The following is a 21,319-nucleotide window of genomic DNA, read 5'->3' as shown; positions in this document are numbered from 1 at the left end:
GAATTCCTTTCTCTTTTTTAATGGACGTTTACACATGTTACACATGGAATACTGCCATTTTTTTTTTAGAGCCCTCAAGTGGGCACGTTTAAGAGGAACAAGGAACAGCCCATTTTTTGGCACAGCTGGAAAGCTTCCCTGCTTCATGAAGCATACAGTCGTATGCAAAGGTTTAAGACAATTGACAATTTCCATGATTTTAATTTATAAATATATGTGTGTTTGGATCAGCATTTCATTTTGATCTATTAAATAACTGAAGGACACAGTAATATTTCAGTAGTGAAATGAGGTTTATTGGATTAACAGAAAACAAAACAAAATTAAATAGGTGCATAAATTTGGGCACCCTTGCCATTTTGTTGATTTGAATACCTGTAACTACTTAGCACTGATTAACTGGAACACACAATTGGTTTTGGTGAGCTCATTAAACCTTGAACTTCATAGACAGGTGCATCCAAACATGAGAAAAGGTAAATGTCAGGGGTTCCTAAACTTTTGCATATGACTGTAGTTTAAATCCATTAGTGATTTCAAATTTCTGTCTGTCAGATATTTTATTTAATAACCTACCTATTGAGAAGCACAAAATGTTTTTATTACTTCGAACACTACTGTACCTGTATATGCTTCAGCCCGGTTTGTGCCAATATAAAATACTTTATAAATCTAAACCACTGATAAATACACACACAGCATCATATTGATCAGTTTGTGTTGTAGGGTTTATGTTATATTACCAAAGGTAGGTGAATGCTACACAATTGTGAATGCTTATACAATTGTAAGTTCAAAAGTGTACAGGATATTGTGCACCTACAGTAGGTGTAACCACTCACTCATTACCTGCTTGCTCTCTGCCACTTCATCTCCCTTCACAGCACAATCTCTCCGTTACAATTGCATATGGTTTAATAGATATTACATATAAAATTTGCAGAAGAGGATTTACAGCAAGAATAGAAACGGAATCCAGCCAGATATACTGTAGAAAGCCTCATTTGTTTGCTTAGCTATCTTTTTATTGGCTCTGTTGTGAGCTAAAACAAAGCATACAGTAGTAGTTTCATGTAGCCTTGCCTTTACCTCACAAACAAATTTCTGACCTATGAACCTCAGCAGCACAAAGAAATAAAATGACATATTTTAACACTAGCGTTAACTACAAAGACAGATGTAAGTGCGTGTGAAACAGTTGAGAGCTTTTGGCAGTTTGGTTTGATAGAACCATAAAGACAGCAGAACTGGTACCTGTAAATGACAACTAATTGGGGAAATTAGTTTTAAATCTGAAACACTTCAACATGATCAGTTTGAAGAAATGAAAGCATGCTTACTTTCCGTTCCTGGTCTAATTAGGTCTAAATAAGTAATTCTCTTTCAACAAAATTTTCATCCTCTTTTGTCTCCTTCCACAAACTTACTCTGATAATTATAGACAGATTGTAAGAAATGTCTTCCACACGCCACATGCAGAGCTTAATGTCATGATTTTGTCATTCTTAAAATATAATTGAAACGTACTGTATATCCACAGGTTTCGAGCACGGTCATGTGAAAAGACTTAAATGTAGAGTATACAGCACAAACTGATCAAGTTACATCACATCAACTATCCCTAACTTGACAGTCAGGTTAGTTTAAACTGCACACACTATTTTTGTTGTCATTGATGTTTATTTCAATTAAATATTATTAAATCTAATTCAAGTCAGTGGACTCCAATCGACCTGCATCTACTCCTTCTAAGATGGCAGAATAATTTATGTGTCTGGCTGAGCCTATTATGTCTAAGACCTTTTATATATGCATTAGTTCCCTGTCAGGAAAGGATAGCATGGAAAAAATGCAGAAATAAAGTGTCAATAGGGGATTTGTTAAAACAAAACTACAAAAACACAAACACAAGTATTCATAAAGATTCTAAGCCTGATCTCAGAGAGCTCCAAATTTAGCTAAGTGATTCAAGAACAATCTCAGCAACTCCGAGTAAGGAAAATAATCTTATAAAAAAATTATCTTAGAGAGGAGGTGGTACTAGGTATGACACAATGACACATTCTTTTGAAGACTGTGATCTATTAAAAAGCCTTCACTTTGTCTCTATGTTAAGATATTTCAGACTATATTGTGTTGGGATTATATATATATATATAGTATGATTGCTGAGTAGGATCCATATGCAGTAAAACAAAAATACTTCCAAATCCAATCCAAAAAAAGGTAGCAAAGAGGGTAAATCACAATGCAGGCTGGTAACAATGAAATCAGCCAGTGAATCCACTGAATTCCAGCGAGGGTTCCCTCTGGTGTCTAGCTTCCCTCACTAGCTTGTGCTGGTGTTACAGAACCCCTCCTCAAGGAACACCTCCTGGTGTTCTTTTCCTGTGATGGCTTCTGGGTCTGGGTGCAGGGCGGTTGGTGTGGGACTGGTGGAATTCCCTGGTAAGTGTAAGGTCCAAGATGTTGTGTACATTGACCCAGGATTGTTCCTCCAATCATATCCATCCCAGTCTATTAAATATTGAAGAGAGAGTCATGGATGGAGCTCACTAGGTACGCCTGAGTGCCATCAATTTCTAATGGTGGTGGGGGCTGCAAATGGTCATGCTCAGTGGAGGTACTGTACTAGGGTGAGAAAGTTTGAGGAGTGAGGTGTGTAAGGAAGAGAGATATAATAATTGTCTGGGGGCTCTAGGCGGTAAGTTACCTGGTTAATTTGCTTGAGCACTTTAAATGTCCGATATATCTTGAAGGTTAAGCTTATGGCAGGGCAGTTTTAGGTAAAGGTTCCTCGTGGATAGCCATACCATATATATTGCCTGATACGGCAGGTGGGAGCATCTCCTACGATTGGCCTGTATGCGCTATCGATGATTCGCACTCTGGAGGCATGCGTTGCTGCTCTAATAGGACCTCGTTGCTCCAGTGGAACCTGTCGTCTACTACCACTGGGACGTCCTATGACTCCACACAGACGATAGAAATAGGGCTGATAGCCTAGAATGCACTGGAAAGGTGTGAGGCTGGTGGAGGCTCGTATGAGAAAGTTTTGCGCATACTCCCCCATGGTAGAAACTCACTCCATCTCTGTTACTGACTGCAGTATGTTCGTAAGTATTGGCCCAGCTCTTGGTTTAACCTTTCCACTTGCCTGTTAGACTGTTGATGATAAATGGACATGAGGCTAACATTCATTCCCAATTTATTGCAGAATTGAATTGGACCCCCCTATCAGAGACGATGTCCTCAAGATGCAATAACACTGTAACACGTGTTTGAAAAGGGCTGTTGATAGACCTTACAGAGGGATTAGTTTGCAGGCCTTAGAGAATCAATCCACAGCCACGAGGATAGTGGTAAAGCTGTGGGAACAGGAAAGGTCTGTGACAAAGTCCACAGAGATGTGTGTCCAAGGGCAGTGTGGCACCTGGAAGGGTTCCAAGACTTTTCCAAGACGTACTGTAGAATTGGATGGCATTTGGGGGTTGGTGTTTCTTCCTGTTGTGCATAGCAAATTTCTTCTATCAAGTCCCACCGTATGGGTGAGATGATAATATTCAACATATGGCTGGTGGGAGGATTGGCTCAGGTTTCTTCTCAGGGTTCACCAGGTTATGGCAACGAGAGAGTGCATCAGCTATTCTGTTTTTTGTCCCTGGTCAGTAGGAAACCGTGAAATGGAAACATGTAAAGAACAGGGCCCACCATGCCTGACTGGGGTTACGTGTCTTAGCACTTTTTATGTATTCAAGGTTTTTATGATCTGCTATTACCTGAATTGGGTGGTGTGCCCCATCTAGCCAGTGTCTCTACTCGCTAAGTGCCTTCTTAATTGAAAGGAGTTCCCCACATCATAATTTGTCTCTGTAGGCTCGAGGAACAAACAGGAAGCCATATCTTGGATGAACGAGCAGCAGGCTTCTCTGCTTCACAGTAGAAGCATAGCTATTGTTGTTGATGGTTTTGGTGTTCCACCAGGGGGACCCAGATGTGTCCGAACTGCATGCGTTCCAGTGTTCTAAGATCCGGCAGTGGGCTGTTAGTGCGCTGGGTCATTCTAACTGCTTCTAATTTTTTCTGGTAATGCCATGCGTGCTGGATCATTCCTGGTGGTGGGCCACCAATGCATGCGTGGGATCCGCTGGATACACTTCAGTTGGCAAAGTATCCTGTAATGATTGCTGAGTATGATCCATATGAGTTAAAGCAAAATACTTTAATAAAAACAGGCAGACAATCTAAAAAAACTATAGCAAAGAGGGTAAATCACTAGGCAATCAAATATTTTGGCAACAAAGAAATCAGTCAGCAATGCAAACAATCCAACAAGGGTAAAACAGAGAAAAAGCGCAAAATCCAAAAACACAGAAACAGGGCATACACTGTAAAGTGAGATGAGAGCATAAACAAAGAGCTGGGTATGCAGAAAGGTTTGACGATACTTCACAGAGTACCGGGGCATTAGCGTGGTTTAAATGTTCGTAATACCGGAAGTATTTTCCATGAACTGGAAGTGGTTAGAATTCCAGCAAGGTGGCTAGCAAGTGCTCTATATATATATATATGTACATATAAATAAATAAATGTGTGGCATTTTAAGTTAACTTATCTTTAACTTGATTGATCACAAAAATAATCCCTACACAATCTTATATGTAACATCTCATTAACTCAACATCATCATTAAATATTTTATACATTTCTTCTCCTCCTTCTTCTCCTTTCAGCCATTTTCTCCTCTGCTAAAGAAACTCTTAAACCTCTTAAAAGTCCTCCTCCCTACTTGAACCCTTTTTGAGTATTATGAGTAGTCCGTGACATTCCCAAATATTTCAGTGTAGCATTCAGGGAATCAGAACAATCAATAAAGCAAATTTATTTAGGCTAAACAGCAAAAGCAAAACATTTGGTAAAGAGCTTGTCAACTTTGGTGCTTCTATTAGCAAATTAGTAAAAAATCAACTAAATTATCTCTTTCTGCCAAACTGGAATATTCTAGAATAATATTCCCGAGAACAAAATGCATTATTAGTTTATTATACGCTGCCTAAGGTTGTACAATGTAGAATATCTAGCTACCTAGTTGTATGTTTGTTAATACTATACAATTTCCAAATGGCCATCACTTGAAAAGGATCGTTTTTACTCTGTTATCAGTACAACCAGTTAATACTGAAATTAGTTTTTTTTTTCTATAAACCTACACTTAAAAAATTTATTGAATTTATTTGATTAAAATGTGCACATGGATGGATGGATGTAATTCAGAAGCTATACCATTGCACCCTGGAAATATGTGATTTGTGATTTTGACTGTGGCATGTTTACGGTGCCAGGTGGGTTTAAGTATTTCTGTAACTGCTTATTTCTGGGGATTTAAACATACTCCATTCTAGACTCTAGAGTTTACAATGATACAATAAAGAAAAAATGAATACATAGACAAAACCTGCCTTGTGTCAGCATTCCAAGCTGGTTGAGGTGGTGCAATGGTGTGAGGAATGTTTCTTGCCACACTTTAAGGTCATTAATATCAAGCAACGATCACAGACTTTTTGAGTAGTTTTGATGATGATGTGCATCCCTTCATGGCCACAATTTACTATCTTTTTATGGTTACTTCCAGCATGATAATGTGTCATGTTACAAAGTAAAAGTCAAACTTGTTTCATGAACATGTCAATGGTTCAGTGTTCTCTAATAGATGTGGTAGAATGAGAGAAAAATCTACAAGAACTGCGTAATGCAATCATGTCAACTTCGACCAGAATCTCAAAGCATTGTTTCCAGCATCTGCTGGAATCCATGCCATGAATAATTGAAGCTTTTCTGAGTGCAAAGGGAGGCCCAGGGTTAGTAGAGAGCTCCTAATATAGTACTCAGTGAGTGTATGTGCCTGTGCAGTTCAACATCATGTGTAAAATACATTGTGATCTTGCAAAAATATTCCTTGTTATTTTAAGGTCATAAGAAAAACAATTCATGGCCTTTGCGGGACTTCTGTAGAAAGCATAAATGGTTCTGTGCATTGTAGATAGCACTTCACTGTCTGAATTTAAATGTTCTATTTGTCATAACAAGTAACTGGGTTGATTTAAATCCAGATATTTACTTTTCAACAAATGTTTGGCAACGACAAACTGATTAGTAAATGCCACCACCCTTTTTACCCTCAACCGTTCCAAACCTAGCAGATTATGGTATAAACCTGGCAACCCTACAGTACCAGCACTGTGGTTTCCCCTGACAGAGGGGAGGGCTAGTTAGCATATGAACAAAACATTTAAGTTCTACATTTAAGATTAATATCTCTATTATATATGTATATGTATCATTTATATTTTGGACATACAGCAAAACCTAAATTACTTTACATCAAGTCACTATCTAACTGTATAAGAATGGTCACAAATGTTTAAAAAAAAAAATTTTATATTTAGTTCCCCATACAATACATGGCAAGAAAACAGCACAATGCTAAAAATATTGTACTAGGTTGTGTACAGAGCCATTAGGGACAAGAGTCTCTTGTAAAAGCAAATATACATTAAAATAGATGAACAAACTTCAGTGACAATTTTTCTTGAAAAATTGAAAAAACAATGAACAATGAAAAAACCTTTACATATATTTATAGGCCTCTATTGCATCGCTGTGTACATATTGTTTAGAAACAACACAATTTTTAAGAAAAGGTAAATACGTCTAAAAGGTCAGGTCAGGTATACAGTATGTTTAAAACCTATATGTTTCTGCTTTGTTTTTCTGTTTTTACAAAACACTTCCTCATGTACTTCTTGTTGTCTGTTTATTTATGTCATAAGGGGATTTCTGCCAAAAGGTTGTGGCAGAAAATCCCGGAACATCAGACCACCACCGAGAAGTCATCAAATCTTTTTTTGTCTTTTACATATTTATTGAGCTGATAATTTAATCTCATTGTATATATGTCTAGACATATTAACACACAGGAAGTGGTTTATCGGGTCTGGATTTTCATCATTAATAGTTTGTTAAATATCAGTAAAGCTATGAAGTGTTACAATGATTACAGTAGCTTTGGTGTAGTCTTACTGCAGCAGGTTATATGTGTTTTTATATATTTTATATGGTTTTACAGCTCTAGAAACAGAGTGAAAGGAAGCCAGTGATTGACCAGCCTTGGTAGTCGTAATCATATTAAGTGATTCATTTCCTACTACAAAAGTTCCCTGAAACTCACAGTCCTGAAATATAACCCATTAGCTGCTCTTTTTATGCTACTCTCATAACACACACACACACATACATATATATAATATATATATATGTACTGAGAACTTTTTTTTTTGTACTGAGAAGATATTTTTGCTATAAAAGTTATTGACAAGCAACAAAATATACAGTAACTGCTCAATTTATTAGGAATAACTGTACACTCCTGCAGTTATATAATCAGCTAACTTAATGCATACAGTAAAATCAGCAGGTCAAGTGCTTCAGCTCATATTCCAGTGAAACAACAGAATGAGGAATAAATGAGATCTCGGTGATTCTGACCATGGAATGGTTGTTAAAGCTATAGGGGCTGGTTTGAGTATTTCACAATCTGTTGCTCTCCTGGGATTTTTTGAAACACTTGATGCAGCTGGGATAGCAAAACCACATCAGGTTTCAGTCCTTTCTGTAAAGAACAGGAAGTTGAAGCAACAGTAGGCACATGCTCTCTGAAACTGGACAGCTGCAGAAACTTTTCCTGTATAAGTATGGTGAATATATACTGTATGTATATGGGTTTTACACCAAAACATGAAAAGCTTACAAAATTGTATCTGACTTTATCACACTAGGTGTTTAATATAATAAAACCACAGATAGAATCTTAATAACAATTTGTTTAACATAAACCAAGAGCTTGGTTTGCTGAACTGTACATATAGGTAAATGATAGTTTGTTATATATTAATTATATAATAAAATAAATCTAATAGAAATATATTATATTTGGTATATTATGTAACATTTATATGTTATATACAAAAATTATTATTGGTATTTTTAGTTTAATATCAGTTATATTAGAAAATATATTAGATTTAAAAAAAAAAAAAAAAAAACTATAATTATTCACCATTCTCTCACAATAATAATCTGTGCTAAGAACTGGTAAAGATCATTCATAATCATTCACACTCTCTCTCTCTCTCTCTCTCTCATTTACTCAGTCACTCACTCTCTCTCTCTCTCTTTCACACACAGTCACTCACTCAATCTCTCTCACACACACATTCTCTCTCTCTCTCCCTCTCTCTCTCTCTCTCTCTCTCTCTCTCACACACACACACACACACACACACACACCCACACTCAATCTCTATCTGCTTGTCTTTCCTGACATATAACAAAATAACTGAAAGTAATTATAACTGCACCTCTAACCCAACCTTTGTTGAACTGAGAAGCGTTTTCTCAGCTCGGGAAATACCGCAACTTTCACTTCCTCTAACTGGCAGTAGTTTAATGTCTGTCAGTATTATATATAAGTAGCTGGATTTTCATGCTGAGAAGCTTTGCTAATCACATAAAAAAGTTGATAATATTCAACTTTTTATTTCAATAGAAGATTTCCCTGACTGAATTAACTCACTATAACGAATGCTTATTTTAAGCTAAACCCAGGTACAAAAATACAACTAGAAAACAAGTTTTGATTATCTACACTTTTACATTGTACACTTTGCATTTCTGACACTGCAACTTTGCTGTGGTAAGATGTGTTATATTGCCCCCTTGAGGCACTTCCCTTGACATGCACTATGTCTACAGGTTCATAATGTACCATCATAATGTAGCCTGGTTTCATTTCATCAGGAAAGTAATTATGTAGTCTCAATCTGAATATGTGGCCTTTTTACACGTTATATAGTTGGAGGACTTTCATTCCTCATTCATATTTAGCAGTCACTTTATCATGGACCCTGCAGCTGTGGGGTGCTAAGCTACCAGCTTGTGCCACTCACTACTCCACCCACTCCAGCATATTCATTCCTCAGTCAACCGAAACTATTGCATATATCTGACAGAAGGTGGCGCTCTTAGTTTGGAGATGATTAAAAGATTATAGATTGGCTTTTTGCTAAAGTGAATCCTTTTATAGTAAAATTGTTCAAAATGAAATTGTCTTTAAACACTTTAATGAAACTTTTAGCTAATTATAGAAACCCAGCTAATTACAAAGGAAACACCAGGCTGACAAGTATAAAACATTTACACATTTATCACAAAATATTTACCACAGTGAGCTATTAGATATGATATGACCTGCTTGGTGGTTTCAGACATGCCATCATGTTTTGTTCTGTTCTTTTTGAAGTTAGTCCAAATGGTTTGTGTTTCTCACTCACTCACTATCATGCTGCTCCTTTCCTTCTGATAGACCCTACTGCTCATGTTGATTTTGTCAATGTCTCTGGAATATTCCTCTGGCGATGTCCGGACCATACTGGATAATGACATGCTCACTTGTCTCTTAAGCAGCTTCAGCACCTTCTTCTTGTAGCCCTTACAGGCAAAGAAGTAGATGAAAGGGTCCAGGCAGGAGTTGAGGTTCATAAAACTGACAGTGACATGCAGTGAGATCTGAAAGGCATGTAGTTCATCACAGTCTGGATGGTACTGAAGTTTTCGGATCATGTACTGGAGCAGGTCTATGTGATAGGGACTGTAGCAAACCACAAACACCAGGATGACACAACAGATCACACCAATGGCCTTGCGGCTAAGGCCCGACTTTTCAGTTAACTGGTTTGTCCTGGCCAGTTCGCGAAGTTTGGAGCACAGAGCAGAGTAGCAGAGCAAGATGGTTATCAAAGGAATGCCATAGCCCAGGAACACGGCTCCGATCAGCATAAAGGGCAAGCTATCAACTTGCTCAAAGTTGGGGTATTCCATGCATGTGATGTAGCCATCATGCTCCACATGGGTCATTGGCATGGAGAGAAGTGGGAGTGTTTGGGCCAGCACCAGTATCCACACACCAATGCAGATGTATCGAACATTGTGAATTTTACGGAAGCAGCTGAAGCGCAACGGGAGCACCACAGCAATGAAGCGGTCCACACTCAAGCAGGTCATGAAGTTTACTCCAGCATACATATTTATGTAGAACAGCAGAGCTGTGGCCTTACACAAGCCCTCACCCATTGGCCAGTGGAATCCCATGGCATAGTAAGCCACTCGCAGAGGAAGAGCGAGCGCGAAAAGGATGTCAGACACTACAAGGTTTGCAGAGTAAACCGTAGTGGAGTTGATCTTCTTCACATTGGGCCAGATGACATGCAGTGCCAAAACATTACCCAACAAACCAACAATGAATATGAAAGTGTAAATCAAAGGTAGGAGTACATGCGCCCAACCACGATGATCGTATAAGTTGGTGCAGTTGGCAACAACAGAGGTAGCCATGCTGCTGTTGTTTGGAGTTTCCATCATTGTCGTACAGTCTGCTTGTGGAACCAGATCTGGGGACGCAAATATAACATTGTAAAACATGCAGTCAACTTTCATCCATGGTAAAAGGAAGCTAAATTACTGAATTTGGATGGCAGGCTTTTTTTTTGTTTGTTTTCTTTTTACAGACGGTGCATAGTTTGGAGGAAGTCTACAGCACAATAGCAGTTCCGCATCACTCAGCACTGATTCATACAATGAGTGGTGGTCCAAATACAAACATGTGCATGCTGGTATGCTTAAGGTTAAGTGAAATGTGTTTCCTGTCTGCCTGCATGACTAGCAAAATCTCCGGTAAATCTAAGATTGTTATTAAAATTGAATAACAGATGTTGGTATACAAGAAAATCCTATGAGGCTGAATGGTATATGCATTTGCTTATGTCTAGAATACTTCCAGAATATAGACTGAACCTGTGAACATGGAAAAATATTTTTTTACAGAGAACATTCTTTTCACTGTAAATATAAAATTTTAGGTTTTTGTAAAAAAAAAAAAAAAAAAATATATATAGTTTTTTTGATAGAATGCTGTATCAGCAAAATATTAAAAAGAAAATGTATTAAGAGCTAGTATTGTTGAAAGAAAATTTTAATTTAATAAAAATTACATTTCTTGTGTTAAACTGCTATTATTATTATTATTATTACCATTATTATTATTATTATTATTATTATTATTATTATTATTATTATTATTATTATTATTATTATTATATAGTTTTATTAGTAGTAGTAGTATTATTAGTATTATCGTTGTTGTATAATGTAATAATACTAATAATACTACTACTACTAATAATAATAATAATAATAGGATATAACATGAACAGCACTAATATTACAGTAAGAAGTGAAGTGTACTCACCAAAACTTTGTGCCCTGACAAATGGTCAGTGTGTGTGTGTTATTTCTGTCGGCATTGCAGTGATGGGTGTTGCCTTGGCTAGCTCTGCCTGGACCACGTTTCTACTGAGCAAATGATCGGTGAAAAAGAGAACTTCCTTTCCAGTGTGGTACAGTAACTATGGTGACTGACATAATTTCCTGTTTGGAGGCCTGGCCTTTTTGTTCATGCTACCTTTTTTTACAGCATGTGTGTACTGTATGTGTGATATAGTTTAAGTGTGTAATGAGTAATATTAAAGAAAAAACAACTCTCTCTCTCTCTCTCTCTCTCTCTCTCTCTCTCTCTCTGTACATAAGTTTGCGTGTGTAGATAATTACTTTTTTAATCATAACCTAATAGAAAAGTATGTCTTTGCTTATAATTAAATGATCACCAATTAGTCTGAATTGTTTTAAAGCATTATTAGTGTCATGCTATTTGAACAACAAGCAAACGAATAACGTAGAATACAGAAGAAATTGTGCTAATAGTGATACTCATATGATAATGACTCATGAATCACTTATAAGAGGCAGTCAGAAAAAGAAGTAGTTGAGCATGGCGTACACCATGTGATATGAAGCATATATGAAGTTATGCAACAAGGGAATTACTGAGGCAGCAACATAAAAGTAAAGAATAATATAAAGAATTAATTAAAAAAGGTCCATTAAGATGGATATATTTTTTTTCATAGCTTCTTATGCCTTTTAATATTGATTATATTTTTGCTATTTTTAAATAATAATAATAATAATAATAATAATTATTATTATTATTATTATTATTATTATTATTATTATTATTATTATTATTATTATTATTATTATTATTATTTTAACTAAAATACGAACAGGACATGACATTCACCTTATTAGATATAGCTGGAAAAAATGAGAAGAATGTATTGCATGTCTCTTCATTGATGTTAATATCACAGTTCTGTGCAGATTAGTCATCCAAATGACACCAAAACCGATCTGAGAATAATGAGGTTATTGTGGAAATCTTCAAAACCTTTTTTGTACCTTTTGAATTTAAAGTAAGTGTATGGTGAAATGTATCACCTCTGACCTGAAACCTATGATTGAAATGGAGAGAGACAGCTGTAAAAATAACCAAATAATTTAGCTACCCTACAGGCGAAACCTGTTGATTTGCTTTCTCAGCCACATCAAATAGTTTCTAAGGTCGTTTGTGCCATCCTGTTTTTGAAGTAAAAGAGCAAGAGTAAGGTTCACGGATAAGGTTTTCAGCCATCTTCAGTACTGACAGTATATATATATATATATATATATATATATATATATATATATATATATATATATATATATATATATATATATATATATATATATATAATGTTTGACTTCCCTAATTATTATAATAATAATACTACTAATAATACTACTACTAATAATAATAATAATTATTATTATTATTATTATTGTTATTATTATTATTAGTAGTAGTAGTAGTATTATTATTCAAGCTGATTTGGGCACCAGATGACTTCAGTTCCTGGGGAACAAATCACCTACACACTTTAATCACTGCTACAGTAAGTGTCAGGAAACTTTAACATGTTTTAATAATGAACTTTTATACACTGTAGATTGTGTTAGAGATTATGTTAAGATTTCGACTTTAAGTTCGAGTTTTTTTTACGCTTGTGTACGCTTCATTGTGTAATGTAGTACTGGAGGGCCAATCATTTCATTTCACTGGGCAATATCCAGAGTGATAACAAAGTTGGCATGGACATTGATACTGATGGATGAGTTCATATAGTATACATATAAATGTACATGTATGGTTGAAGGATGGTGGGTTTTCTTGTGCTTGTAATAAATATTTCTCTGTATGTTGCCACTGGATGTTTGACTTTCCCCCGGGGTCAATAAAGTATCTATCTGTCTGTCTATCTATCTATCTATCTATCTATCTATCTATCTATCTATCTATCTATCTATCTATCTATCTATCTAAATTAATTAATTAATTCATTAATTAAATAACAAGTTGCCAAACACCATATTGTGCACCTATTTCAACTTAATGTTTTATAATAAAGTTATGATAAAGCCAATTATATCTAAGACCAAACAAACCTGGTTTTTCAGATCTACCCTAAGTATAAATAGAGGCATGAAAAAGATAAAAGATCTCTTTTAGTGGTCATTTGTTTCCCGTTTCTCCAGTCTGGCTTCTCAATCACCAAATCACTGAGAATAATTATGTGATTTGTATCTTGTGCAATACATACTGTACTGCTCTGGGGCTGATTTAGAAAGAACAGCATGGTGAGGTCTGTATCATAATGAATTATTCGACACAGGAAACATTAAAATGAGGGCACCGCTGGCAGCCATTTCATTTGTAACATCATTCTAAAACTGAGGACTAAGTGTTTGCGGAAAATGTTTAGTTTTTTTTGCTAGCAGAGGAAAACTTTTCGAAGTTTGCGTGTGCATCTGTGTGTGTTTGTGTTTGTAAATGAAAATAATAGCTGGCATATTCATGCTTCAGGAAAGTGGTTACAGGAAGCTGGCTTCATTACATTGGGGAAGTCGTGGCCTAATGCTTAGAGAGTCTGACTCTCAACCCTAAGGTTGTGGGTTCGAGTGTCGGGCCGGCCATGACTGAGGTTGAGGTGCCTTTGAGCAAGGCACCGAACCCCCCAACTGCTCCCTGGGCGCCGCAGCATGAATGGCTGCCCGCTGCTCTGGGTGTGTGTTCACGGTGTGTGTGTGTGTTCACTGCTGTGTGTGTGCACTTTGGATGGGTTAAAGTAGAGAACAGATTCTGAGTATGGGTCACTATACTGAGCTGTATGTCACGTCACATTCATTTTACATGCTGGGAAATGAAGTAAAAACCAGACGGATATTTGGTCCCTTTCAAAAGGTGTATCTCTTGAGGCCTCCTTCCTGTGTGATGTGGTTTGCAGTCCATACACAGTCAAGTAAAGACTACTATGATACAATACAGTATGTGTCACTGTGTTTGAGTAATGTGTGATGTGTGTATGTGTGTCTATACAGTATCTTACTGGGGACCAATGACTATCTGACATTTTTTTCTGGGGAAACGTGAGAAACCCAAAATATAAAAAAAGATCAGGGTTAAATTTAACTTTAGTAGCTTTAGTATTATTATTGCTTTTTATCATTTTTCAATAGTCTTAATTTTTGAATGATCTTTTTATTTATTAGATTTTCTTAATTGTTATTTTGCTTTTTTGTTATTTTTTATTTTATCTTCATTAACTTTGCTTGCTGCGTCTGTATATTGTGTAAAAATAAACTTACTTTATTTTTTGTTTAGTTCTATTTCCATAGACATGTCCATATTTCCATTATGTGCTGATCAGCTCCTATTCCTGCTTTGTTTGACTGATTTTGTTTTATTTAATCTGGAGTGCTTAATTATTTTATCCACTTTGTCTTTTTGATCTTTTTTATTATTATTCTTGTTGCTTTGTTTGTTGCTTTTGCATTCGGAAAGCACTTTGTTTAAAATGTTGGAATGGTTCTATAGAAATGGTATTCTAATGAAAAGCCTTGCAAAGATACGTAGTAAGACAAATGTGTGTGTGCGTGTGTGTGTGTGGTTTATTCTACGTGGTTTTAACAGCTTTTTGCAAGATTTTCGAGATGTGTAAACTTGTAAGAACTGTTTTACACCTTCCGTCCTGATAGCATCACCATGGTAAGCGAAGTGTTGATATAATAAACACATTCAGCAACAGATCAGTTACTGACTTTCACTATATGTTAAGGGTTTTTTTTTCAACTCTGTAATATAAGACATTCATTATCTCTTATGTTAATCGATGAAAAGTGAGACAACAAATGCCTCTGTGCACTCCAGCCCTGATTGTTTGGGGAACTAATTTTTTTTCTTTGTACTCACTCCCACATGGTGCTATCACGTGAATCTTTTATGTTCCACTCTGATTATTTTAGCAAAGAGCACAGTGGAAAAAGCATAAATAGTGACGATTTAAAGTAGTTGATTCAAGGAATAAATGACAGAAATTTTCCACTGTGCAAAAACTTTGAATTCTTTTAAATGTGGTTAATCAACCAAAACTGATTTTTTTTTTTTACCAGACCAACCTACTGAAATAAGCTTGCATTAGTTGTTACAGTAACAGTAGCAAACAGACTCAGAAAGAAAGATGGGTATGTGTTAGACCTAGAAACTTTATCACATGCATTTCTCTAGTTTTGACTGCAACTCTTTTCTTTGGCATTAAATACATCAGAAATTAACAGAACATTTTAGTGTGAACTTTTAGACCTTTTAGATGTAATTAAAAAATAATTAGTAATTGTGGTTGTTATAAATGTAGTGATAGTACAACAGGAACATACTGTTATTCAGTATGTTGCAAGCCGTAGTTATGCAGTGAAAGCGATGATCTATGGTCACGTGATGTCATTTCTAAGAATCAAAAACGGGAGATAAAAAATAGAGGCAGGAATCAAGGTCCTGTAACAATAGGATGTTGTAAGCTAAGGATTTCCTGTATGATATGCATTAAAACTGTGCAGCTGCTCATGCTAAAGAATCTGACAGATTTATATTTTGCCTTGAATTTCTGTGCATCTTAACAGGGATGTGCATCTGCTTATGCTACTCCTGGGCCATCCACTGGGTTGTGTTGAGCTTCTCAGTCTCCAATCTCTGATTTAGTGGAACATGTATTCATGTTAGCTGAGTTACATTTACCCTACAGTTACGTTTCTGCTTGTTTGACAAAAAGATTTTGCCTTTGCAACAACTACAGGCAACACCTCAGCAGGATGCAAAAGGCTGTGGCTCATTCTGCTGACTTCATAAACATCTGACATTTGAAAAAAGCCATAACATGAATTGATAACATACAATTCATATAGAGACTTCAATACAAGTATACACTGCATTGCTTGCTAGCATTAAATCTCCAGTTGACACGATTTAAAAACATAGTAAGTTTATGTTCGCTATGATTTTAGAGCAATTATAATTACAATGAGATGCCAGATGTTTTTATCTCTCAGATTCATATTTTCAGCACCTTATTCTATTGAGCAAACATTTTTTAGACACAGTATTTTTTTGCTGATTAAAAATAATTGCTTGAATGCATGCTCAGTATCTCAGACTGACACCAGTAGAATGTTCATTGATTAAAAGACACACGGCAACATTCTCTAGACACTGGGGCTGTTTGAAACCATAGCTGAACAAACCTAGCAACAAAGGACCAGTGTGACTGTAGCTTTTCTCTCCAGCCAAGTAAAAGGCACAGCTGATACAACTCATCAGTTATTTAAAGACAAAGACCAACTGATTCAACAACTGGAATCAGCTGTGCTTATGGAATGAACACTTACAGCCACACTGGAGCCTTGCAGACAAAATCTGATACCCTTTCATAAAGACCGCCTTGAGTGTGATTTCCAGGCAGCAATAGAGGGCCCTCTAGTGGCCCGAAGAAGTCAGTGAATAAACTGAGAAATAAAATAGTTCAAGTTTCCTTATAGCGTTGACAATAGCTTTATGTTTTTTATGGGTGTTTTTTGTTTGTTTGTTTTTTTGTTTTGTTGATATCAAAATATTTGTACCCACACATGGAGGACACATGGACACATGGAGGTCTTTTGACATACATTTTATTTTATTCTATTTTATTTAAAAAATAAAAATTTATTTGAGTTTTTAATTTACAGATTTTATTTCTTTTCTGTTCATTCTAAATACATGGTTTATTATTATGTATTCAATACAATTATTTTTACAAATTCAAGGGTTGTCTGTCTATCAACTTTACATCACAAAAGGTTTGCTACAGCTTTTCTTTTCTTTCTTTTTTTTTTGAACCACATGCAACATTCATTATTACATACAATACTCATTTTAAATATCACAAATCAGAGGCAGGCAGATTTAAGTGCAAGGTTTTTTTTTTATCTTCAAGGTTTTTTAAGTTCATGGCGGCAGAATTGGGGTCAAAAAAATGTCAAACGATTGAGCAAACTGAGAGATCTATGATAAAACAGGGTTTAAACCAGAGCAGCACATTCAGTAAGCATCAATTTTGCACACTTAAAGTATGTGCATGGTTGAGCTGTTTAAGTAGACAGAGTGGTTGAGGAATAAAAGGAAACAGTTGTGTTAGTATTCAGTTGATTTTGGCTGCACTGGAAGTGGATTTTCATTCCTGCAAAAGGCATTTTTATGGTAATGTAATATACTAACATGATAATATGATAATATGCATTGCGATAATGACCTAGCAAAGAAATGTTAACAATAACGTGACTCCAACATGATTATGTAGTGGCCTTTTATCCTTAAATATGCCCTCCAGGAAAACCCATGTTACTGAATTCTGGAAAACAGCCAAAAATAAACAGGGCTTAAATTGTTCTGCCACTGATACAACCTGACATTTATAAAACATTAACATATCTTATTCAAATGACTGTTTTATTTAGGCTTACTCAAAAATTTACAATGATAATTATGGAAAGATTCCCTTTATGTTACTGCTGTTAAAATAAGTTTTTTTATATGAAACATCATCTTTCGGAGCCTGGAAATCATGTTTCTAACAGAAACTGTTTAACTGTTTAACTACAAAAAGGCCCCATCTTTTGCACTAATTTTTTAAAGCTAAATGCCATCCTTTGACCCCTACCCTATACCATGGGTTGACAAATTTTTGATGAGCCTGGGGAAGGCCAAGTGCATGAGCATACCTGACTGGTGCAAGTAATAGGTGCAACTGCCCCTGTCTTTAGATATGCAACAGCTAAAAGCTTTTTTGACTGGTAACTGGCTTACTATTACCATTTTAACGTGATGACCATTGGCTTACATGGCACTGCCATGACCTTTAATTGATTGACAGAGCCGGTGCTGAGGGGGCTAGGGACTATGGTGCAGCATACATTAATGATGTGGTTATATACAACTCTTCCCATACCACCTTGAGGACATTTTCCAGCACATTCCCAGTAAGGGCTAGTAATCAATATGAAAGTGCTGACAGACCATACATACTGTAAGTCTGCACCAAAGAAGGTGTAGAGTGAAGCCTCAAAGACTTGAAAGAGACCACGTGCCAGAGTCCAGTACTTCATAGCCATGAATTGACTTCAATTTTAACTTGACCATCAAAATGGAGCTCTTTCATTTTTCATAGTGACTTTATCTGGCTAGTGTCCAGTCTCTGCTTAGATTAATTGTCTAGATCCCACTGCATGTAATAATTAAAGGCCTCCATACACAAAAATTATCTCCAAACTGATAATCATATAAAAAATCTTGGAGAAAATGGTTTCCAAAGAACTAGTATCTCAGCTGGAGGCTAATGACATCTTTAAAAAAGTCCTGTGTGGTTCTTGTAAATGGCACGGCACAGAGAATGCACTTCTTACACACATTTTAAATGATATTTTAATGCACGCTAATCAAGGGGAATGGGAGAGCATGGGGAGTGGGAGCATTTATCAGTGATTGCACTCAAAAGGTTCTCCTCTTTCCTATCAAATTGACTTTTTACTATCATCAAATAGTGGCAAGACTTCATTTATTGCTGATCTTAACTATGGGGTCCCCCAAGGGTCCATACTAGGCCTAATTTTATTTTGTCATAATATGCTTCCTTTAGGATTTATAATGCATTTCTGTAATATGTGCTTTCATTTTTATTACGATAAGACACAGTTGTATTAAGCAGTGTAATGTAACAATAAAAGCAGATAACTGATAACTGAATGCCTTGAGACCACTAAGAAATGGATTTCCTTAAGCTAAATACAAACAAAACCTACTGTAGGTCCTGGTATTGGTGCCATTAATTGGGGTAACTTTTTTTGGAGTTATTTGACCTCAAAACTAAACCCAGGGTTGGCTACCAATGTAAAGAAAATTTGCACATGTTAGACCAATTCAAAATTAAATTTCATGTCCCTGAAATAAATCCATTTTCATCACAACAATTTATGGCAAAACAATCTGCAAATAATTAGTACTCATTTTTAAACATCCAGCAATAATTCCTATCCCTATGTCCACACCTACGACATCTAAACAATAATATTAATTGCAAGTTCAAGGGCACATGATCTTAGCTATCTGAGCAGTATTACTCTTATGGATGGCTTGGGCAATTCAGTTTGTTTATGTCCTGTGCTATGTGGTTTTGTTTGTTTTATGTTCTCAAGTGTGTTTCCTTATCTCGCTTTGCACATGTTACTTATGTTTGGCTAATTACCTCCCCTATCTATACCTGTGTAAGTCCTTGTCTCTTGTTACATTGTTTTGTTCTCAGTTTTATGTTTTTGGTTTTCCACATGGTTTTCACATGGTTTCTGTTCCCCTGTATCCTGTTTTGTATTTTTGTCGCTTAGTATTTTCCCCCTAGTGTTCTCATGTGTCTGTTTTTTTATTTTGTTAATAAAACCCTGTCTTCCTCCTGTCCCTGCATTTGCGTCAGGATTCTGTTTCTACGGCAGCACCCGCATATGACAATTACTTAAGAGAGAGTAGGTGGCATTGTCATTTGAGCGCACACAAAGCTATTTTCAAGCATAAAGCAGTGAAAGTGAAAAGCAATTTCTGTGTAAGAATGCGTGTCTATTCTGAACTCACTCAGCAATAACATGATCACATTTGTTCTCAGGGCTACAATATTCCCTTTCTTTCAGAAACAGGACTTAATCATTAATTCATAAACTTAAAAGTCGCAACAACAGCCATTAGCAGCGCTACATTTCCTTTGTACGACAATTAAAAATGCATTTATGGCATTCGACAGACCCTCTTCTCCAGCCAACTTAGGGGACTGATGCAGTTTCATGATTGATTACAGATTTTTCGTCCTCACTTACAAGACCTGACATTGCGATTTCTCAGAAAAATACCTGACAAGACCTGTCAGATTGAAGTAATAATCATACAGTATTAACATATTTGGTGTCAGTGAAACGAGGTGCCTACTGTACTTTGGTGAAAAAAAATAGCGAAACAGTATTTACTAGAGAAAATACTAGGGTGGACCGAAGTGGGAACCGAAGTGGGAAGGGAATAAGGGCAATCACACGTGAACACAAACAAACAGGTTTTTTTTTGTCCAGATTTTTTTTTTTTTTTCTGGGAAAAAAAATATTCCAAAGGCCAGAAAAAATAATCCAGAGTAAAAGCTCCCTGATCTAAAAAAATGCCAGGCATGAGGTTTTCCTGCTGGGTCTGAGTCTGGCTAAGTCCTTCTGTCAGAAAACGGGGGTGTCTTCAGGTATAAAAAGACCCAAATGCAGGGATAATGCAAAAAATAGTGTTTTAATGAAGGGGAAAAAACAACAAATGGCTAGAAACACTTGGAACAGTAACAACAGAACACAGCAACAGGAACGCAAATACAACAAACAAGAGACAGGGACTCAGAAAAAAAACAGACCCAAGACAACTGGTGTAAATAAGGAGAACAATCACAGAAACATAAGGAACACAGACATGCAGAGGTGGGAACAGATAAGGAAATGGCCGCATGCACATGTGATACAAAAAAAAAGCAAAGGCACATGGCACAGACAAAAAAACTGCCAGAATGTCTCCCTAGTGTCCAGGTAGAGAATAGTTGAAGCCATTCCAGACACCTTCATTATGTGGATAGTTAAATTAAGATAATTGTTCTCATTTATGTACATTTCTGTCTAGCTTGAAGAAATGACATGTTTAAATGGCCATTATTTTGTAACATTGCAAAATTTCACAGTGAAGTGCATAGCCTTTAAAGAGAAGATTAGACAGAAACCATAGGGTGATTCACAGTACTCTAATTAATGTTCTCTTGATTATTTATCAGTTCTATGCATATACTACATTTTTTCATTCATTTATTCATCACTAACTAACTGCAGAAAGGCAAATCTGGTCTGG

General features: G+C 36.1%; 1 protein-coding gene across 1 annotated transcript; it reads right to left on the bottom strand.

Moving 5' to 3' along the window:
- Nucleotides 1-8,112: 8,112 nt before the first annotated feature.
- gpr183a (G protein-coupled receptor 183a) lies at nucleotides 8,113-11,501 on the bottom strand. Its single transcript, XM_060876106.1, has 2 exons — nucleotides 11,363-11,501; nucleotides 8,113-10,505 (listed from the first exon to the last, which is right to left on the bottom strand). Exon 2 carries the CDS (start codon nucleotides 10,474-10,476, stop codon nucleotides 9,382-9,384), a length of 1,095 nt encoding a protein of 364 aa, XP_060732089.1. The 5' UTR covers nucleotides 10,477-10,505; nucleotides 11,363-11,501; the 3' UTR covers nucleotides 8,113-9,381.
- Between the last annotated feature and the right edge of the window lie 9,818 nt (nucleotides 11,502-21,319).

This window comes from Tachysurus vachellii, chromosome 8 (assembly GCF_030014155.1).
Source record: "Tachysurus vachellii isolate PV-2020 chromosome 8, HZAU_Pvac_v1, whole genome shotgun sequence".
Taxonomy (NCBI): domain Eukaryota; kingdom Metazoa; phylum Chordata; class Actinopteri; order Siluriformes; family Bagridae; genus Tachysurus; species Tachysurus vachellii.
Note: the sequence above shows the minus strand (reverse complement) of the source record. Positions and strands in the feature narration are given on the sequence as shown.